The sequence below is a fragment of the Crocuta crocuta genome, unplaced genomic scaffold (assembly GCF_008692635.1).
Source record: "Crocuta crocuta isolate KB4526 unplaced genomic scaffold, BGI_CrCroc_1.0 scaffold886, whole genome shotgun sequence".
Lineage (NCBI taxonomy): Eukaryota > Metazoa > Chordata > Mammalia > Carnivora > Hyaenidae > Crocuta > Crocuta crocuta.
This window is the reverse complement of record NW_027530624.1, coordinates 316,529-338,253: the sequence shown is the minus strand read 5'-3', so window position 1 is coordinate 338,253 and position 21,725 is coordinate 316,529. Positions and strand designations below refer to the sequence as shown.

The 21,725-nt window shown below is 54.2% G+C and overlaps 1 protein-coding gene across 1 annotated transcript in view; it reads right to left on the bottom strand.

Moving 5' to 3' along the window:
* The window catches only part of POU2F2 (POU class 2 homeobox 2), a 32,487-nt gene extending 24,538 nt beyond the window's left edge, over positions 1–7,949 (bottom strand). The window contains 3 exon segments of the mRNA XM_077768168.1: positions 44–78; positions 183–248; positions 7,905–7,949. Coding sequence (XP_077624294.1) covers positions 44–78; positions 183–248; positions 7,905–7,932 — 129 coding nt within the window. The 5' untranslated portion in view covers positions 7,933–7,949.
* Between the last annotated feature and the right edge of the window lie 13,776 nt (positions 7,950–21,725).

Genomic DNA, 21,725 nt, shown 5'->3' with positions numbered 1-21,725 from the left:
CCTCCCCCACCCCTTCCCGTCCCGCTCCTCCACTCCTCCGGACCTGATGGTTAGTGTCTGGTCCATTTCTTTCAGTGTCTGTAACGAGAGGGAAAGAGTGAGGTGTCACCTGTGTCCCCCACATCCCCGCAGCTCCCCCACCACGCAGCGCCTCTGCCCTCCCTGCTCCCCTCCCCACCCACCTGTGTGTTCTGCCGGGGAGTCCAGACCTTGCTTCTCGGCCTCCAGGGGCTTAGACATTCTTATTTCTGGGGACAGAAGAGGGATGCAAGCGGGGTGAGGGAGGGGAAGCCAGGAGGGCTCTCGGGGCCCCTCCTCCAGCACCACCCCAGCCTCTCCCCAAATCCCCTGCACCCCCTGCCACCTTGCAAGTGCCTCTTTCCAGGAGACATGCCCTCCTTACTGGGCCTCTGCCCTCCTCCGACAGGACAAGAAAGGGCCTTCAGGCCTTGGGGGTCTTGCCTGATCCTTTCCACCCTTGCAGAAGGTGGCACAGGGAGGGCCACCTCCCGTGAGGCCCTGGGGCGGGCTGGGAGGTAGCCGGTGGTCGTGAGAAGGCTTCGGTGCCCAGGAGGAGGTGGGTGATGTTCCACAGGAGCGAGTCAGCCTTGGGCCTCCTCCCGAGGCGCACCCGTCCTGCCTCACCAGGTTTCGGGTGAGACATGTTTTCCACTCTGAGTGGGGCCTGGGGGTGTGAAGGGCTGCAGCGTCCCCAGAGGAGTGAGTCTTCTGATCTCTGCCCCTCCTCCAGCGCACAGCGCTCCCGTCCACACCTCACTCCCACCCGGCCGCCCGCTCTTGGCCTCCCTTCTCACATTCGGCAGCACACAGGCCCAGCAGCCCCCTTCTGACCACTGACTCCAACTCCATCCACCTCTGCCCCTGACCTGGTCCTTGGACTTAATCCTAGGCCTCACCTGGGACTTCAGCCTTGAATCCCAACTGCACACCCGATTCAGCCTGGGTGCCCGTGCCCCACCGTACAAGTGCAAGCCCATTCTACAGTCCCGTAAACCCAGGAACTGAGAGGAGGTGGCAGGCAGCAAGCTGGCACCGGGGACACAAAGCAATGGAGACCAAGCAATGCTCTGTCCTCACAACACTCTGACGCTGACAATGGAAAGGTGAGCGTTTGCCAGTGCTAGGCACAGTGTTAAGTATGATTCAGCGCTCATTGTAGCAGTTGGTGCTAATATTACCCCCATTTTACAGAGGAGGAAAGTGAGGGCCCGAGAGCACAGTGAGACAGCAGAGGTGCCCTGGCTGGACACCTGTCTTCATGAAGACAGGGTNGACTGGCTGCCACACTGTGACTTCCGCCCACCTCATCTCCAGCTGTCACCCCTACTCAAGTTCACCCTGACTGACAGTGACTCGAACCCAACCCGGGTCCTAGACCCTACACAGACCTGGGCTTCTTTCCTATCTGGTCTCAGTTCTCTTACCCATCCCAAATCCCAACTCCTATCCCAGTGGTCCAAGTCCTTCATCCAACCTTGACTCCCAGCTTGGCCTCAGACCTTTCTCATGACCCTGACTCTGACTTGAAGGTCTCTCCCACAACTCACTCCACATCCCTGCCTTAAGCCACGATGCCACCCTATCAAAGGGGCTGTCCAACTCAAGTATGTTCTGCACCCAAGATATTTTTAAAAAGGCAGCTAGGAGCGCCTGGGTGGCTCAGTCGGTTGAGAGTCTGACTTCAGCTCAGGTCATGATCTCACGGTTCATGGGTTTGTGCCCCGCGTCGGGCTCTGTGCTGACAGCTCAGAGCCTGGAGCCTGCTTCAGATTCGGTGTCTCCCTCTCTCTCTCTGCCCCTCCCCTGCTCATGCTGTCTCTCTCTCTCTCAAAAATAAAAAAATAAAAAATAAATTAAGAAGAAAAGGCCACCTAAGTAGCTAGGACATCCTCAGCAACTAGAAAAGAAAAAAAAAAGTCCAGGAATTTTGCAATGGAGGGTTACTCGACATGAAACACCGCTCAGCTTTAAAATTCCTGATTAAAAAGCCAGGTCACACACTACTGGTGGGAGTGTAAATCGATATAAGCACAATTCAGGAGAGCTGAAGAGGCATCCCCTCCCTGGGACCCAGCACATCCACTCCCGAGCACCCACACGAGAGAGAGGGGCATCCTGCCCAGTGGCCCTTTCGAAATGACCCCAAACTGGCAACAACCCACGGGCGCATCAGCGGATCAACATGATGTGGTATGTCCATACAACGAAACACTCCACCGCAGGACAAAGAACACACTCCCGTATCACACACACCACTGAACCTCGCAGGCGTGACAAGGAAAAGACAGCAGACACAAAAGCAGACAGACAGTAGGATTCCAGGAAGCTCAGAGACAGGCAAGATGATATTAGGTGACCAAGGTCAGATAATGGGTACCTTTGGGGGGAGGCTGACGGGGAAAGGGTGTGGGAAGGCCTGTGGAAGGCTGGAAATGTTCTATACCATGATCTGTCGGGGGGGTTCTGTGGTTCTATATATATGTAAAAATTCATCAAGCTGCACCCTTAAAATTTGAGCACTTCATCCTATGTATATTTTCATGCACAAAAAAGAAAATAAAATTAAAAGCTAAAAAAATAAATAAATGAGCCAGTACACAGTCCTGTCTGGTGAAGGCATAGTCTGGTGAAGATGGGGTGGTGGACAAGTGCCCAGGACATGCCTGGAGCTCAGGCCTTGCTTCCAGACTCTAGGAGGGGCGTGAGTGGCTAATGTTCAGGCACTGAGATCCCACTGCTGACTCTGAGATATCAAAGACAGAGGTCCAGGAGCACCTGGATGGCTCAGTCAGTTGAGGATCCGGCTTTGGCTCGAGTCATGATCTCACAGCTTGTGAGTTCGAGTCCCACATCGGGTTCTGTGCTGACAGCGCAGAGCCTGGAGCCTGCTTCAGATCCTGGGTCTCCCTCTCTCTCTGTCCCTCCCCAGCTTGCACTCTGTCTCTGTCTCTCTCAAAATTAATAAACATTAAAAAATTTAAAAAAAAAAAAAGACAGAGGTCCAGCCTAACCTTGCCTCTAAATGGCCCAGAACTTGACCCTGCTCTAGGCAACTGCTAATGCTACTGCGGTCTGGCATCCCACCCCATCCAGCACCCCAGAAACGCCTGCCCCAACCTTCTTCCCTGGCCCCTCCTTCCAACCAGCTCCATCTTGCCCCAGGGAGATCCTTCCCACACCCTGGCCCTGAACCTTTCCACAGCTCTCTATCTCCTCAAGAAAAGCCCAGAAGGGGTCTTTAAAGAGGTAATTAAGTTAAATGAGACCATTAGGGTGGGCCTTAATCCAATATGACTGGTGTCCTCATGAGAAGGGAAATTGGGACACTGATGCACAGGAAAAAGACCATGTGAAGACACAGGGAGAAGATGGGCATCCCAAGCCAAAGAGAGAGGCCTCAGAAGAAACCAACCTCACTGACACCTTGACCTTGGACTTCTAGCTTCCAGATTTCGAGAAAATTAATTTCTGTCGTTTAAGCCACCCCGTCTGCAGTACTTCACTGTGGCAGCCCTGGGAAAATAATCCAGCCTCCCACGGTCGTGCCCTCCCACTGTCCTCGCCCTGAGCCCACAGGGCTGTGTCCTTCTGTGTCCTAGTCCTTTCCCACCAGACCAGAGGGCGGGCAGGCCTGCTCTGACTCACCGCTGGGCCCCTGGCATCACCCGGCTCGGAAGAATCGGTTATACACGCTGGCCGAACGTCCCTCCCTGCGGCTCTCTCTCTTACTTGTTCCTGCCTCTGTCCTGCTGTCCCTCTGCCATTTTACACGTTTCCTGAGGCCTTGGCGTGGGCTGGTCCCTCTGCCTGGAAGGCTGTTCCCACGGCCACCTGGCGACCTCCTGCTCATCCTTCAGGACCCGCACAGGCTCTGTCCTCTATGGCGCTGGCTCCCTCCACTCTGGCTCCCGCTGGCCCCGCATCTCCCTGGGGGACTGTCCTAGAGGCTGTAGCTATCTGGGCCCCAGTAGGTCTCCCCCATCAGACAGGTAACCCCTTGAGGGCAGGTCTGACTCATCTTGGGGTCCCCAACACTGCCCAGCCCAGGGCATGTCGGTGGAGTGAACAAGGGGGCCCTGAGGCCCTGGTCTCCTCCCTCCAGGCCTTTGGCTCTGCTCTTCCCTGACCTGGTGACCTTTTCATCTCCATGAGCAAACTCCTGCTCCTCTTTAAGGTCCCAGCTCCCATGTGACCACCTCTGTGAGGTCCTCCCCGACTCCTCAGGTGGTTGGTGTCTCTTGTCTGGGAACGCCCTGCCTCTAACACCCCGACTCCCTAGGCAATGGCCTCACCCTGCCCCAATCTGTGAGCTCCTTAGAGCCCAGGCTGGTGTCATAACAGCACTAATGCATGCAAGAATCTCTGACAGGCCAGGACCCGATCCTGTCCCAGACAAACCTTTCTCCCTGCTGCCACCTGCCACCTTGACTTTGAGCCCCAATCCCCAAGCAACTCCCACCCAAACCTTGAAGGTAACGTCTCCTCCGCAGGGATAGTGGCTGAAGAGGCAAAGGTGGCTTGAGGGGAAATCTCTACCACTCTGTTTCCATCGTCGTCCCTAATTCTTCCCCGACCCCGACTCCCACACAGCCAGGTGCTCCTGCAGCATTTGGCTGGGCTGACGGCAAAATGGACAGTGTTGCCCTTCGCCCAAGCCTGTCTTGTTCTTCTTTCCTCCTCCCCCATCAGAGCCGAATCTGAGAAAAAGGGCTTCATAGAATCATTCCCACCAAGCATGAATAGGGGACTCCATTTCCATCACAGATCCAAAGTCAAATGATGCCTTAACACTCGAGGATGTTGGCCATCCCTTAAGAGGCCCACCGAGGCACCCATCCTATAGGCTATCAGCCTCGGCCCAGGCCTCTCTCTCCTGGCTCTGGAGAAATACTGACGCCTATTCCCGCTCAGACACTCTACTTTCATTGGGACAAGGTAAGACCGGGGCATCTGGATTTTGAAAAACCCCCACCGCCACCTCCACCAGTGTCTCTAATATGCTCCAGCTCCCTGCACCTTCCAAAGCCCGTCTTGAAGCCTCGTTCACACCGAAAGGCTGCTTGGTTATAGGGCCACAGTCGTCCCTCCCTTCTCCCATGCCTGGCAGTGTGTAACTCTTTAGAGGACTGGGCAGGAGGAAGCAATGCAGAATCCTACTGGGCCCCTTGAATCCCACCATCCTGGAGTCAGACACACCCAGGGCTACCCACACCCTTGGGGTCACACTCGCTTGCCCCACTGCCTCAGGCCTGGGACTCTGGGTCCCCTCCGCCCTCCCCACCCCTCCCTTACCCCTCCCTCTCCGGACTTTCACTTCTCCTCTGCATTTCCCCCAGCCAGTTTTAGCAGACTTGGGCCAGCTTCTCGTTAGCACTTACCGAAAATGGGGCTAAATATAGAGGGCCCAAGGGCTGCCCCTCACCCCTCCTGGCCCCTCTTGGCCTGTCCCCTGGGTCTCCTGCCTTCACAGCCGGCTTCAATCAAGGCTGTGGCCTGGGAGCCCCTGTGGGCAGGGTTTGCGCTGCCGGGAACCTCTGTGGGCCCAGCTGGCCCAGTCCCTGCCTCCGTAGGAGCAACACCCGCCCCCCCACCCCATGTCTGTCTCCGGGTGGCCTCAAGGGAGTGAACACTTCTGAGCTGTCAGGAGGGAGGGATGGAGATACAGGCAGCAGACACAACAAGAGAGGTGGCCCCACAGCTGTGCCACAGAGCACACACACCGCAGCCTCAGCCAACAGAGCCCCAGACAAGGATAGAGGCCACGCAGACACACACACAGGGACAGGTGTGCAGAGATCCCTTGTCGGGATGTTTGTAGAGAAGACGCACGCCCAGACACAATGACATGGGTAGATATGCAAAACACACACCCAGACATGCGCATGCACACCTGCGTTTACATACACACACGCACACACACATACACACACACAAAGTCACCCTCCAGCACTCACAGACATACAAATAGACATAGATGTATACACACACGTCACTCAGGCACACACAGACATGTACATACTCACACCTGAGTCACTCACAGACATACAGATGTGCATCCACGCATCCACTCACATCTCTCAGATGGACATACACATGAGCCCTGAATCACTCCTACAGACACACACAGAAACATGCACACACACACACACACACACGCCCAGAGTTACTCAGATATACACAAATGTGCACACACTCACACTTCCAGAGTCACTCATACACACAGACAGACACACAGACAGACACAGATGTGCATACATACCCATACCCAGGTCACTCAGACAGACATACGCACATACGTGTAGACACTCACATGCCCAGAATCAGCTCATTCTAGGAGACGGCCAGGGTGGACCCCCAAACCCTGAGCTCAGGCAGGACAAGTGATGTGCCCAAGGCCACGCAGGGTATTAATTCGCATCCAGGCAGGGAACCCAGGAGGGCCTCCCAGGCAGGGCAGTTTTTGTGAGAGAGCCCAAGTAAGGGGTCTAACTCAGTGCCCGGCACATGCAAGGCCCCCATTCAACCCCAGACAGGGAGAAATCAGTGATACAGCAGACCTCGGATCTCTGTGTCTACACTGTGTGTGACACACACATACACATAGTTGCACAGGGAGTCACCTCGATAAATAATCATGTGCCATCCTGCAAGTAGTTTTCCCTCCATCTCAACCCCCTTCCTTACCTCCTTTGTCTTGCTCATACCCACTCATCCTTCACATCTCAGCCCAGATACCCCCTCTTCCAGGAAGCCCTCTCTGACACCCCACTGGCTCAACTGGGCAAGTCTGCTGTGCTCCCACAGTTCCCTGTACCTCCGGCATGCTGGCCTTGACCCCTCTGCCCATGCTTCCTCCACTTTCTGCCAACAGGTCAGTCTCTCCCACTAGGAACTCCAGGACAGACCTATTTCAGTGGTGTTTCCAAGACCCAGCATGGACGTGCTCAATAAATACGTGTTGCTGAAGGGCCACAGGGATGCCCGTGTACACTGATGCGCCTAGGTCGGCACATGCCAAACTGAGACTCATCCCCACGGACACTCACAGATGTGACACATACCAACAGTCATGCCTACATGGCCGCAAATGAAACAATCACCAAGTATTGACGCTTGCTGTGTTCCAGGCACCGTGGTAAGCATTTGCACATATTACCTCATTTAACTCTCCCATCAGCCCTGCCAAGAGATAACTATCATTATGCAGAGATAGACACATTTTACCAAATGAGCCAAAAAGTACAAATCACCTTGTATGGTGCCCGGCACACAACATTCACTCAGTCAACTGACATACGATAAATTTTCAGGTGGTGATAAATGCCGTAAAGAAAAGACAAAGCAGGGCAAGGGGACCGAGAATGGTGGATTGGTTGCCAAGTCAGACAGGGAGATCAGGGAAGGCCTCCCTGAGGAGGTGACATCTGGGACAAATGAAGGGAGGCAGTAAGCCAAGGGGTCATTGTCAAAGCTAGTCCACAATGCCACATGCTAGAGCCCCTCACACACAGACACATGACAGTCACACTCAAAGGACTCAGAACTACCACTCTCATACACATGCACAGAAACACACACTGAAAAGCCCTGCAGCTCAATGTTCCCAGCCGGGTTCTCCTTATAAGAGCCTGCTACCAACACTGGGCTCCATCCTCCCTCCCCTGGAGCCCTCAGAACACTGCAGCAGTGATGGGGGGCCCGGAGGGGGGCACTACCAGAAGCCCTCAGGTGTCCGGAGTTGAAGGGAAGGGGAAAGAGGAGCTGAGGGTGGGGACCCAGGGTGGGAGAGGGGGAGCTGCCGAGGTACAAGAGTGAAAGTGCGGAGGAGACAGCTAAAGAGGAAGGGCAGGGCAGGTAGCGGGCGCTGGCCCCGGGCCCCTTACCTGGAGCCCCCATGCTGGAGTGAACCATGCTGCCCGCCCCGCAGGGCTGGGGGAACAACTGTGTCATCTCCCCGCCCTCTCTGGGGGCCAAGCCCTCTCAGCCGGAAGTCACCCGGGGAGGAAACCACAGGGTCCGCCCCCTTCAGAAAGGAAAATACTCTGGCCCCAAGGCCCACTTCAGGAGGTGGTGGATCCCAATTCATGTGTGTGTTGGGGCAGTGGGGGGAGTGGGGTGGACGGCAACAGGCTGAAGCAACTGAATCCTCCAGCTGGGTCTTCAGGAGGTTTCTGCAGCAGCTGCGCCAGCCCTCCAGCTGCCTCCACCAGGCCAAACACATCTGGACCAGGGCATGTGGGTCTGGGAGAAAGGGTGGGCCCATGACAACAATGACAACAACAACAACAACAACAACAAACACTGGCTAGGAGTTTTTCAGGCTCTTCCCCAATGCCAGCCTTGACAGGTGCACTTGACAGGCGCCATCTCTTAAGATGATCACTATTTGCCCCATTTACAGTCGAAAAGACTGAGGACCCGAGAGCTGGGGTGGCCTCCACAAGGGCCCGGAGCCAAGGAGCACTGAAGCCAAGAAGCACCGCAAGAGACGTTCGCTGTGGGTGTCCCGCAAGACTGTGGGAAGGTCCCAGACACACACCTGTCCGCAGGTGAGGCGTCCGTCCACTGAGAAGGAAACGGTGCCCGTGGACAGTGGACAGTGGCTTTGCGGGCGACGGGGAGGGGCCTTGGCCCAGAGTGGCAAGATGTCTACCAGGGGCAAATGTGGGCTCCCCAGGCGGTTCGGGAGAGGGGAGCCCCGGGTCCCCTGACTGCTCGCTGGCCCCTAGCGGAACTGCGCTCCCGGCCCAGCATTTCCCTCCGCGCCCGCCAGAGGGCGGCAGCGNGGCCACCTGCGAGGGTCACACAAAGGCGCAGGACTCCCAGCGCACGGCGGCGCGGACAAAGGCGCGGCCGAGCCCGCTGCCCTCTTCGTCCTCCCTGCGCCCGGTCCGAGGCTGTCAGGCCACTTGGCATCTCCAAACAGGCCGCCTGCCCGCCCTGGGCCCCGCGAGGCTCGCCGCGCCCCACGCTGGGGAACTCCCAAGCCACACGCGCACACAGACGCCTGGACTCACCCAAACATACACATACACTCAAGTATTTCTACACATGGGCCCCCGCACTTCACACACATGTATGCGCACGCAGACACACGGGAACCCTCCTCTGTGTGCCTAGGCTCCCACCCAACATCTCTAACTCTTGTGTACAGAAACCCCTTGGCTCCCTCATGTGGGCACAAGGGCACATCTACACATGGGTGTTCAGGCACGCCTCCTGGCCATGTGTGCCCACATTCACACCCATGCACACTCACTCAGGATATAACACACAGTCAGGCCTTCCCGAGTGCCCTGCCTTCTGCACACGGGCCTTGTGCATCCAGACACACCCAGGCAGGCAGGCCCGCTTTAGGGTAATGACCAGTGGTTTTCACGTCTGTACACAGAGGGGACAGTTCCCAGCTACCGACACTCCACAGCATCCCATATCGCAAAGACCGTTTCACTGAGGAGATCCAGAGACCACACAGCATCAACCCAGCTTCAGCTCAGACCTCCTGCCTCTTGGTCCACCCCTCTCTGCCTTTTAGATGCAGGGTTTCTATGCACAAGGGCCTTCCGGATAGCAGTCTGGCGGCAGTGGGGTACTGGAGCCTCATTTTGAAGCTGCATTTGCACAGCAGGTTTTATTTGGATTTAGGATTTATGTCTTGAGGGGCTTGGAAATGAGGATCATAAGGACATTATGGGGGGGGCCAAAACCCTACCATGCCACCCCAATACTCCACCACGGACACAGTCAATGTCATCTATGTCAGGTACGTGCTTTTTGGACATGACTGGGAATCAGCCCCTTATGGTGAGCTGTAAGAGACGTACCACCCATTTCTGGAACTGCCTTCCCAGGCCTTTCCCAGGAAAGGGCTCAACCATGCCCCCTTGGGATGAAATTGCCCTACCCCTCTTGCCTCCCAGGCAGACTGAGTCCCTGACCTGGAGTCAGGGGGTCTAAGGAGAATGGTTCTGAGATGCCTGCCTGGTGGGAGAGGACAGGGGCAATGTTTGGGCCTGCTGGGTGGGGAAGGCCTGGCAGCCAGGAATGGGAGGCCTAGGCAGGGCAGAGAGTGGCCTCTCAGCCAGAGAAGAGGCCTCAAGCCATGTTGAGCAAGGCAGGTAGGGCATAGGAGCTGGGGAGCAGTGGGGGGCCTCTCAGGGTGCAGGGAGCCTGGGAGGGAGGCGGCGCAGGGGAGGCCAGGCTGGGCTCAGGGCTGAGCGGTAATTAAAGGAGACGTAGGGGGCTCCCCAGGGCCAGCAGGGCTGGTAACTGACACGCGGGCCCCATTGCTCTGCTCATATTTCTCACCAGATCGATACGTTTGACTCCCGACAAGACAATAATCGCTTGTACGCGGCCGGCGAGTCGATCAAATACATTATTAGAGCGAGGTCCCCCGGGGGCCCGGCGGGGAGTGGTAGGGGGGGAGCAGCCAGCCCACCGGGGACAGCAGAGCGGGATTCTTCACCCCTTAGGGCCCCCAGCCATGGCCTCTTCCTCTCTTGCCCCTGGGGACTCTCTGTGGCTTGGTTCCCTGGCTTCTTTCAGGATTCTCGCTGTCTCTGGCGACCTCTCTACTCAGCCCCCAACACATCCCTGCTCTGTGTGGGGACCCAAGGGGTCCTTCTCCACAAGCGCTGCCTCATCCTGAGGGCTCAAGGTGTGGGAAGCACAGAGAGGTCCCTCCAACCCCCGGCTTAGCATGAAACAGGAAGACCAGGTTGCAGGCCACACTGAGTCAACAGCTGGGCCAGGAGAGGAGGAACTGGTGATTCATGGACACCAACCTCCCTCTGCATCTCAGCACATCGGCCTTCAACGGACACCAGGCCAGGGCAGCCTCTGGGGGCAGGGGGGTGTCAGGCAAAGCTGGCTTAGGGACCCAAACACATAGGAAAACAGGATGAGGAGTGGCAGACAGACACAGAGACAGAGGGCTGTCTGGCCAGTCCTGCTGCAGGGCCATGCCATCCTCCAGTGGGCCTCAGCTACTCTCAAACCAAACCTAGCTTTGGGCTGCCCTGGGCACTGCTTGCCCACCTCTTCCCCCACCTTCCTGGTTTCTGGGCTTGAGCCCTCATTTCCTGTTCACCCTTGGCCCTGCCCTCAAAACTGCTTCTCCAGGAGCCCTAAGTCAAGATCAAGCTGCAGCCACCCCATGATCTGCTTAGGAGATCCCAGCATCCAGGGACTTAAAATATTTCTCCTTCACTGCCATCATCATCATCACCATCATCATCGTCATCCATCATCATTACCAACAACAGAGCAGCGGCAGTATCACCGTCCATTCTGTGCTAGTTGAGCCAATACGTTGCTTCCCATCTTCACGACCATCTGAGGAACTGAGGTCTATTATCATCCCCATTTTACTGATGAATTGGAGCTCAGAGAGGTGAAGTCACTTGCCGCACATCACACAGCATGCGAATGGTGGAGTCAGTCATCAAACCCAGACTTGTCCTCCTCACAAACAACATGGCAATTCCAGGAGCAGAAGGGAGGCACGTATGGCTGGTGTGGACTGAACAAGGCAGATACAGGAAATAAGGTGGGGAGGCAGGGCCAGATCCCAGGGCCTTGCAGGCTGGGTAAGCATTTTGGATTTTCCTATAAGCACAGTGAGGTGCCACTCAAGGGGTCTTGAGCAGGGAAGTGATGTGGGTCTGTGAATGTTTTTGTGGATGATTCGGGCTGCTGTGGGAGGTCAGCCGTGGGGAAATGGGTGGTACCCACATGAGATGGAGGGGATGATGGCCGGGACCAGTATGGTGGCAGTGGAGGAGGAAAGGAACAGGTGTCTCTAGAAGCAATTTTGAGAGTAGACTCCCACAGGATTGGTGATTTGCTGAAGGTGGGGTGGGGGGAGTCAAGAATGAAGGCCAGGAACACAGGGGTACCTTTCCTCCCATAGAAAGGTTGAAGAGGAGGCTGAGCCCAAGCTGGGATGAGAAAGATCTGGGCAGGGCACCATACCTGCCTGGATTTGATGTTGTAGGTGGGAGACTTTTGAGCAGGGAAAGTTCTGTGTGTAAGAGAGATCCACGGCATGAGGACAGGCTGGTGGTGGAATCTAGAGGTAGGATGAACAGAGAGGAGGCTGGGACAGTGACTGAGATGACACGGAGGCTGGGGCCATGAGGGTCCACCTTCATGTCAGATTCTACAGGACCCTAGTGGGCCCACAAGTGGACAACTGGGCAAGTGGCTGGGTCACAGGTGGACAGCGGGAAGGAAGGCAGACTGGGGGAAGACACTCAGGTCAGTGCTGGGGGCAACATCAGGAAGCGGCATCTCGGAAGCAAGTCTGTGGGAAGTCAGCAGATGCTTACTAAATTCACGTCGACACAACATTCCTTGTTGGACCACCCCCAGCCTCCTGACACCAATTTCCCAAAACAGCCAGAATTCCCAGAAGTTCACTTCAAGTGAGAAGAAATCGAGAAGCACTGTGATATGACTTAAAGAAGATAACAGTCACAAGACCAAGCAGATCCCCGTTCTAACCTGGCCATCTGGTGGCCTGGGGCAGCCCCTGGCACACTCTGGGTGGGTCTCAGTTTCCCCGTCACTAGGTGGGAGGTGTGCTGGAGGAGCTCGCAAAGCTTCTTCCAGTTCTAAAATTCTGTGCTTGAAAGAAACAAGAATGGGCAAGATAGTCTGACGGATCAATTAGCTATATGACAGATATAGGAAGAGAGAGGGAATGCATTGCAACTTCTTCTAAGGAGGACCTGGTTGACTACACTCAGGGTTTCAGTGACTCCTTATCTTTTATTAGGGACTTCTGTTATCCCCACTTTAAAGAAACCAGGGAAAGTGAGGGCCAGAGTCACAGCTAGGCCGGGGCACACCCAGTCTGTCTGAGCCCAAAGCCTAAACTGCTGTGCTGAGCTCACTGCCCCTCCTCTTGACTTGTATATGTCTCTCAGATTGTAGGTCCTCTGAGAACAGGGTCCTTGGCATCCATCAACACATACCCACCAGGGCCTCCAAGGAAGCTAAAGAAATAGGTTCCTGGCCCTTGGCCCAGGGGCCCCCACCCACCCCCCTGCTGTCCACACCAACCCAGCCCAGACTTCCTGCTCTTCCAGCGAGACTGCAGGACTGGCGGTCCCGCGTGCAGGGAGGGAACTGTCCAAAGGCTGAAGCACAAGGGCCATCATCCTTGTCCAGGAGCCCTCCAATAACTCCCCTCTGCCTCTCAGACAAGCCCAGTCCCTGGGCCAACACAGCCCCTAGGCCCTGAAGGACTTCACCTCTCCCCAAGGAGAGCACTGCACACCAGCCACACTGGAAGAAGCCAAGTCTGTCCCCACCTTGGGGCCTTTGACTTTGCTGACCCCTCCCCTAGAATGCTGTTCCCATCTCTTTCTATGCCTCTTGTCCTTGAGAACTCAACTCAAAGGCTGCCTCCTCCTTAGGGGCCCTCCCTCGTCTGTCTCCATTCCATCACCTGGTTTCATTTTCATCGTAGCACTCTCTGGAACTTAATTACCGTCAACTTGTTTTATTGTCTGGTTACCCCTGTAAAATGTAAGCTCTCTGAAAGCAGGTGTCTTTTTTTTTTTTTTTTTTTGTCTTGTTCACTATTATATTCCCAATACCTAAGATAGTGCCTGCCACACAGCAGGTGCTCCAACTTTCTCTGTTGAGTGAGCAAATCCCTCAGGGCTCCCAGAACCCACAGAATGAAGTCCAAGGCTGGCTTTCCAAGCCCAAGTGGGTAAGGGCCTCTGCCAACCTCTGTAGCTACTTTGCCCTCAGAGCTCACCTTATTCCTCTGGTCAATACATTGGGTTCCCCTATGTGCCTGGCCTTCCGGCCTCCTTTGTCAGCCTTGGCTCAAATTTCCCCTCCCAGGAAGCCTCCTCTGACTTCACCAGAGGCCCAATTAATAGTAATGACCTCCTCTTCTAACAGCTCCAGGTATGGTAATTACTTCCCATTGAGGCTGCCCCACAGTGCAGGGCTTGAGGGCAGGGTGGGGTCCGATTTGTTGCTGTGGAGGAGCCCAGCCCTGGGCCTGCAGACTGCCAGGGCTCCAGGAATGTTTGTTGCATTGGAGCACCCACCCCACAGACTGTAATTATCCATACAGTGTATATAAGCACTAGCCCTGTGCTTATATGCATATTAGGATTTGGAAACTGGTTCCTTCATTAACTTGTCGTGTGACCCTGGGCAAGCAAATTCACCTCTCTGAGCCTCAGGGTCCTCCTCTGTGAAATGGGGACAGTAATATGGGCTGGCAAGAACTTCGTTAATTTTAAATATAATACTTGCCACCATCAAGGAGTTCAGAAATTTCATGAAGTGTTCATCACATCAAGGTTTGAAGTAGAGAAAAAACAGAAACAACCTAGATGCCACCAAAAGATCGGTGGCTAAGTAAATTATAGTAGTATGTGCATCCCCAGTTTGTGGTTCTAAAAGAGAATAAGACAGACATACAGGTACGGACATGGAAAGTCCACCACCAAGCCACTGCTGAGTGAAAAAGCAAGTTGCAGAAGGATTTATACAATTTAATATTATTTATGTAAAACAGCTACAAAAAAACACCATCTTTTTCTATGAGTGCAAGAATTGACAAACACAGACAAAAAGGTCTGAAGGTAACTAATGACAGCTACCTTTGGTGAGGGGACCAGACTGGGAAAGCAGAGGGTTTTTAACCTTTTCTGTCACAGTTTTGGTTTTTATATGAGATTGTATTCATCTTTAGAATTCAAATTAGAATGCATTAAATGAGACATAGGTGGCTAACTACAAAAGAAAAACAAAGAAATGATGATCTCCAAAGTGAGGGCCAGTGGTTACTTCCAGCAGGGAGGGGTGTCTTGGAGAAGGGACACACGGTGGCGGGGGGNGCCCTTCTTTATCCCAACCTAAGTGGTGTCTGCACAGATGTTCGCTCGATAAAGATTAAGTTGTACATTTATGATTCGTACACACGACTGCGCTTCCTGTGGGCAGGGGCCAATTCATACACGTAGTGTTATTTGCTTCCCACCAGGCCCTAGCTCACTCCACAGAAGCCGACCTTCACAGAAGTCTGTATTCAATAGGGTGCGCCCCATAGCTGCAAGTGCTCTAAGAGACTGAGCCGCTGTCCAGGGTACTAATGGCGCAACCCTGGGAGGCCTCAGGAAGCTGATCAAATATGCCAGCTTCAAGGCTCCTTATCCTAACCGGCTACCCTTGAACCTTGCCATTGACCCGACCAAAGCCTGCCTCTACCACATCACCTCCCATTGCTCCCCACCCCTCACTCACTTCCTCCTTGCTGGCTTTCTGTCCCTGCAACCCAAGCCCAAGCTCTGACATACCTCAGGACCTTTGCTCGCTCTCTCCCCCTGCCTGGTGCCATCTTTCCCCAGCTGTTCCGGGGCATATGCCCTCACTCATTCCAGGATTCCACTTATGTGTCCTCGACACAGAGGTCTTGGTCAGCCTGCCTCACATTAGCCTTTCCTCTGATTTCTATCTTCTTCTCCCTGCCTAACATTTAAGTTTCCGCGGGTTATGTGCTTCCTTATTACCTGCCTTCCCCACTTGAATCTCCACGCCAGGAGGACAGGGAGCATGTCTGTCCTGTTCAGTTTAATCCTTCTTTTTAAACGGGCCTTTGCTGCCCCAAATCACGTTAATCACAAGCTCTGGTTCACTGCCTACTCCCATTGTTGGCTGGGCAGAGCTCCCTTCCGTTATTCATTTGCTTATTTTATTTATTTTAAGTAATGTGTTCATGTGAACCTACCGCTTAACATTCAGATTGGAATCATGAATATAATCTCTCTGACTCGTGTCTGATCTGTTCACCACTATGTCCCCACTGCTGTGTTCACATAGGAGGCATTTGGTAGCTATTTACTTAGGAATAAGTTAAGGGACAGTGGCCTCCACACCACGCAAAAGGGAGCTGATGGGAGTGCCTGCCTGGCCTCACAAGGAGGCGGATGGGGGTGGAGAAGAAATCAAAGGCCAGGCACTCCACGAAGCTCCCCTGTTCTCCACCCCCTGCTCAGCCTGGCCCAAAGCCTCTTCTGTGCAATGGAATCCTGCACCTGCACGGAGGGCCCACTGTGCCAGACCCTGTGCGAAGATCTGAGGACACCGAGCGTGTCCGCCTTGCACCCACCCTTGAGGAGTTCTCAAGCCCCCACGGCCCCAGCCCCGAGCTATCCACTGTTAATCTAAATAGTAAAAGTAGCCACGCAGTGCCTGCTCTGTGCGGGCACATGCTCTGTGCTTTTCTTGCTCATCCCCTGACATCTTCTCAATGATCCAGTAAAGCAGGTGCTCTTACTTTCCCCTTTTTTCAGCAGAGCACCCTGAGGTGGGTTAGAGGGGGCGAGGACCTGCTCAGACCAGGAAGGGGCAGGGTGATTCCAGGGCCCAGCTCTCCTTCCTGGCAGGTGTGCTGCTATGTGGGTGTCTCCCTTCAAAAGGCCACAAGGTTCTGGACCTCCCACATTTCTGCAAAAGCAACTGAATGCATCAGAAAAGGCATCAAGTGTTGGAGTCACATATGGGTGGTAAGGTCCCCGTGGCAGGTGCAGTGACGCAAGGGCAGGGTGGCACTTGCACCAGGTATCACATTCATGAAGGGCCTCATTGAACAAGATTCCCATTTTTCTTTAATTTTTTAAAACGTTTTATTTATTTCTGAGAGAGAGAGACAGCGTGAGCAGGGGACGGTCAGAGAGAGAGGGTCTGGCCCCAGGCTCCGAGCTAGCTGTCTGCACAGAGCCCGACATGGGGCTCGAACCCACGAACCGTGAGATCATGACCTGAGTCGAAGTCGGACACTTAACCAACTGAGCCACCCAGGCGCCCCAAGATTCCCATTTTTGACCGAGTTGAGTGCTACTGCCAAACCACACTGCCTGTGGACACTATGAACCTTGTTTTACTAAATCAAATAATTTAATAAACGACCTTGCAAATATTAGTTGTTTGGCATTTTGTCGTTGCTGCTGCTGAAGGCATGGTCTATAGCTCCATTTTGGTGCTCCTTTATTCCTAGCATACTGGGAAGCTCAAAACTTAGAAGTGGCCTGGGCCCCTCTCAGCCCCATGGAGCTTGCCAAGTCCTTACTGTGTGACTTCAAGCAAGCCACCAAACCTCTCTGAGCCTCTCGGAACTGTGTGGGCTCTGAGCAGCATCCACAGGGCCTTGCCTGCAGGAGGTGCTCTACAAACATTTATCCAGAGGTGCTTAACTTGAGGGAATCAGGTTGGCCCACATCGTATGAGACAGTCCCTACCACCGTGGAAGCAAACTCAGCTCTCTGGACACTTGAAGGAAAGTGAAGGATCAAGGAAGATACGTCGGTTTGGGGTATGACAAGCATTTACTGAGATGGGACAAGTTTCTAGAGGAGCTTGAGGACAAGGAATCCAGAGTTCTACTTTAGACAGTTTAAGGAGGTACGCTGCACCCGCTGGTTACAAACACTTTCCATGCATTTTCTCACTGAGTATTCTCACTGGGTGGTTCTACAAGAGAACTACTGCCAATATGCCCATTTTGCAGATGAAGAAACTGATGCCGAGCAAGGTCGAATTATTTGCCTGAGCTGACACAGATGGAACCAGGGTCAGCATCCAGGCAGTTGGACTCCAAAGCCAATGTTGCCATCCAGTGGCTCTACCTCTCCCCACACTTGCTCACTTCTTCTCTTTGGCTTGGCGGAAAACGCTGGGCTTGGGCCTGGGCTCGCTGTCAGAGACATCACATGCCTCCCATCCCTGTGCTGGTTGGGGCGTCCGCCAGTGGAATGCATTCACTAAGAGCTTTCCCGTTGGTTGCTTCCCTTGAGTCACGGCAACACTGGGATGTACACTGAGCAGCATCCCCAGGACCCTGGTACATTCTCCAAGTTCACACAGCAAGGCCAGCCATGAGGAAAGCAAACACCTGCAGACCGACTCGCCCCCAGCACCGCCTGGCTCAGAGTCACCTCCTCCGTGGAGTATCCTAAGGAATGACTCTCAGTCACCTCCATGCAGGACCTCTGTCTGGCAGTGAACTTCTCCGTGCCGAAAACACCAGGCACTTTGAGGTTCGTGTAGAAAACATTAAATAGATACAAGGCAGGGGTACCCAGGTGGCTCAGTTGGTTAAGTGTCCAACTTCAGCTTAGGTCATGATCTCATGGTTCATGGGTTCGAAACCTGCATTAGGCTCTGTGCTGACAGCTTGGAGCCTGGAGCCTCCTTTGGATTCTGTGTCTCCCTCTCTCTCTGCTCCTCCCCCACTCATGCTCTGTCTCTCTCTGTCTCTCAAAAATAAATAATCATTAAAAAAAAAATTTTTTTAAATAGATACAGGCAGGATTCTGCCTCCCAGAGGCTTCCCCTGGCCTCCTAGAGAAAAAGTAGCATCTGTCCTGGTGAGAGGAAAGGCTTTGGTATGTGCCGGGTAAGGGCCTCTTCCTGACCAGCCGTGTGACCTTGGATTGGTAGCTCTACTACTCAGAGCCTCCCTATAAGCACCATCCCCAAAGTTCCCTCTGATTCCTCTATACCCCCAGGCTGGGCGCCATCTCTGCCGTCCTCCCTGCAGGGCTCCGTGTTGCCATGCCTGACCCTCATAGTCTCCTCTCGCCCTGGCGCCCCAAGAGAGTCTTTCTAAAACTTAATCAGGCTGTCACTCCCTTGCTTAAGACTTCAGGGGCTTGCTTGCATTGGGGAAATAACCCAAACCCCTTAACCCAGGCTCCAAAGTTCTGTGTGATCTGACCCCTGCCCATACCTCTCTTCTCTTCCCCTACCACTCTCCCCTTTACCTGCCCTGCTCCAAGCCACACTGCCTCCTCTCTGTTCCTCAAACCAAACTCTTTGCAACCCCAGGCCCTTTGCATGTGCTATTCCCTCTGCCTAGAAGACTCTTTGTCTAATTAAGTCCTATTCCTCTTTCAAGGTTCCACTTAAATGTCTCGTGCAGACTCTGTTGACTACCTATAAACTGCCTCTTCTTTGGAGTAGCTTATCACAATTTCTGATTGTGCATTTAATTGACATTTACACATAAATATCCACATCCACTTTGGTTTGTCAACTCCACGGAAGTAGACTGCACCAATTCTGTTCACTGCTCTATCTCCAGTGCCCAACACAGGGCCTGGCACATGGCAAGGGCCCAGCAGAGGTATGGAATATGTCAATTAAACGGATCCTTTATGGGGACAAGAGCTGACACAGAGTCTTCTGAGCCTCAGTTTCCACTTCTATAAACTCAAGATAATAATTCCTCCCTTACAGGGTGGTGGAAGATCCAAACAATGAATATTGAAAGTCCTCTGGAGAAAAAAATTCTTCAAACATAAATGTTTGGAAGAGCTAGAACCTAGAGGCTGAGCAACATGCAGGGAAGAGCAAGCGAGAAGGGCACAGCCATTTGTCAAGTAACCTTATCTGCCAGACATTTTACATTTCCTTGTTCACTGACTTCTATGAGATGGTGGCTGTGACCCAGAGGAAAAACCGAGACTCAGAAAGGGGAAGCCATCAGGGCGCCTGAATGGCTCAGTAGGTTGAGCGTCCGACTTCAGCTCAGGTCATGATCTCACAGTTCGTGGGTTCAAGCCCCGCGTCGGGTTCTGTGCTGACAGCTTAGAGCCTGGAACCTGTTTCGGATTCTGTGTCTCCCTCTCTCTCTGCCCCTCCCCCATTTGTGCTCTGTCTCTCTCTGTCTCAAAAATAAATAAACTATAAAAAAAACTCAGAAAAAAAAAAGAAAGGGGAAGCCACCTGCCCATGGTGTCACAGTGAGCCTGTGGAAGAGGCAGGATTTGAACCCAGCACACGGAGGCAGTCACGTTCCCCATGCATCTCCAGCAGAACTTGACCTCTTGCAGTGGGGCTCTGGACAAACATTTAACTGGTTGGATCAGTGGGAAAAAAAAAAAAAAAAAAGGCCAACCAGAGTTGTTTGGGCCTGAATGGCTGTCTCACTGGCTGGTGACCTTGGGCAAGCCACGTCCCTTCCCTAAGCCTCAGTACGCCATCTCCAAAGTGAGATAATGACTGTGTCCACCAGTGGTCGATCAGGGGCTCAGCCAGAGCCTGCAGGTTGAGTGCTTAGCACAAAGTCAGGGGCAGCTATGAGGATCGCTACTCTTGCACGAGGAAACAGCATGAGCAAAGGCTTAGGGGCAGGTTTGGGGGATGACAAGAGGGCGGTGGAGAGAAGGCTGATCAGAGAGGACCTCTCAAAGGAGGGGCACCTGGAGCCAAATGGACCTGGACCCCCAAGTCTGCGCTCAGCTGTCAAGACGGGCAGTGGAAAGTCTTGACACGTCTTGCACTCCAAAAAGGGGCCCCGGTCCGGGGTGGGGGGTTGTCCTCAAGCAGCCAGGGAGCAGGTGAAACGGCCACCAGTAAGGGATCCTCCACCTCCTGCTCATCTCTCCGCCCTCTGCTTCCAGACCCCTCACCTCCTTCCAGGTCTCCTGGGCCTTCACCAGAATCTCACGTCTCAATCACCTGCCAAACTCGTCTCCATCCCAGGGTCCAGTCCGGCCCCACCTGAGGTGGGAACCGCCCCCCACCCCACCGCCCACAGCCCACAGGGATCTTTCTCTCTTCTGCTAGGAAGGCCTTTAACTAATTAGAAAATTATAATCTGAAGATAGTACAAAACATTTCATGATGGTGAAAAGTAGGAACTGTTTTAGGCACAAGCAAGCACGTGACGTGTGAGTAGGTACCCGTGTGTATATACACCACATTTTTAACACACACACTGCCTCTTCCCACCTGCCAGCGGGATCACAGACACACAAGCCCTTTCCTCCCCTTCACAAGCCTGAGCTGCGGGGCCTGAGGGGAGGACATGGGAATGAGGGACTACCCTACGGGCTTGTTGACGGGGGAGGGGGGGGTTGCTGAGTTCTAGGTGAAGGTTGGCGGCTTGGAAAGGAGACTGGGGTTCATCCTGGAATCCTCCCGCTGGCGAGTGCCCCCCCACCTGTCCACTCCCCATTGGTTCAACCCAGAGATGTCTGAGTCCCTCTCCTCNCAGCCCCCCTCCCTCTCAGTGCCCCCTCTCTCTTTCTCCTCTGGCCTGCGCCACCATTACATAGGCTCTTCCTCACTGCCTCGCTTGCTTGCCCACTCCACAGAGACCTCTTGAACCCCTTGCTTGTGGCAGACGCTGAGCTAGGGACAAGTGACGCGGCCCTTGCCCTCCACGGCTGATGATGAAAGTGGAACCTAGGGTCCTTATACCACCCCCCAAAGCACGAATCTGGTCCAGTCGGGCCCTGCCAGGGCCAGAGGAAAGGTCTTGGCACCCTAGGCTTTCTCCAGCTTCCCCTTCTGGGTCCCCAGGAGAAGGTGAGAGGGTGGGTCTACAGCATTGAGAGGCATCGTAGGACACCTGGACGGAGTCTTGACTCTGCGGCAGGACCCTGCCCAGCTGCCTCCCCAGGAGCCTGAGAGAATTCCAGACTCTCCAGGCACCCACTGGTCACCCACAGGATGAGGAAAACCAAGGTGCAGGGTAGGCAAGTGACAGGAGCAAAGTCACACAGCACATCTGTGGGACCCCAGCCCCCCGGTTCTCCTCTGGCTCAGCAGGTGCAGACTAGCTCTAGCTCCCGACACTGAGGCCCCCAGGTGAAGAGAAGAGGGGCTTGAGATCTTCTCTCTGCACTTCCTGCTGATATTCCAAGGGCCTGAGCCTCTGTTTA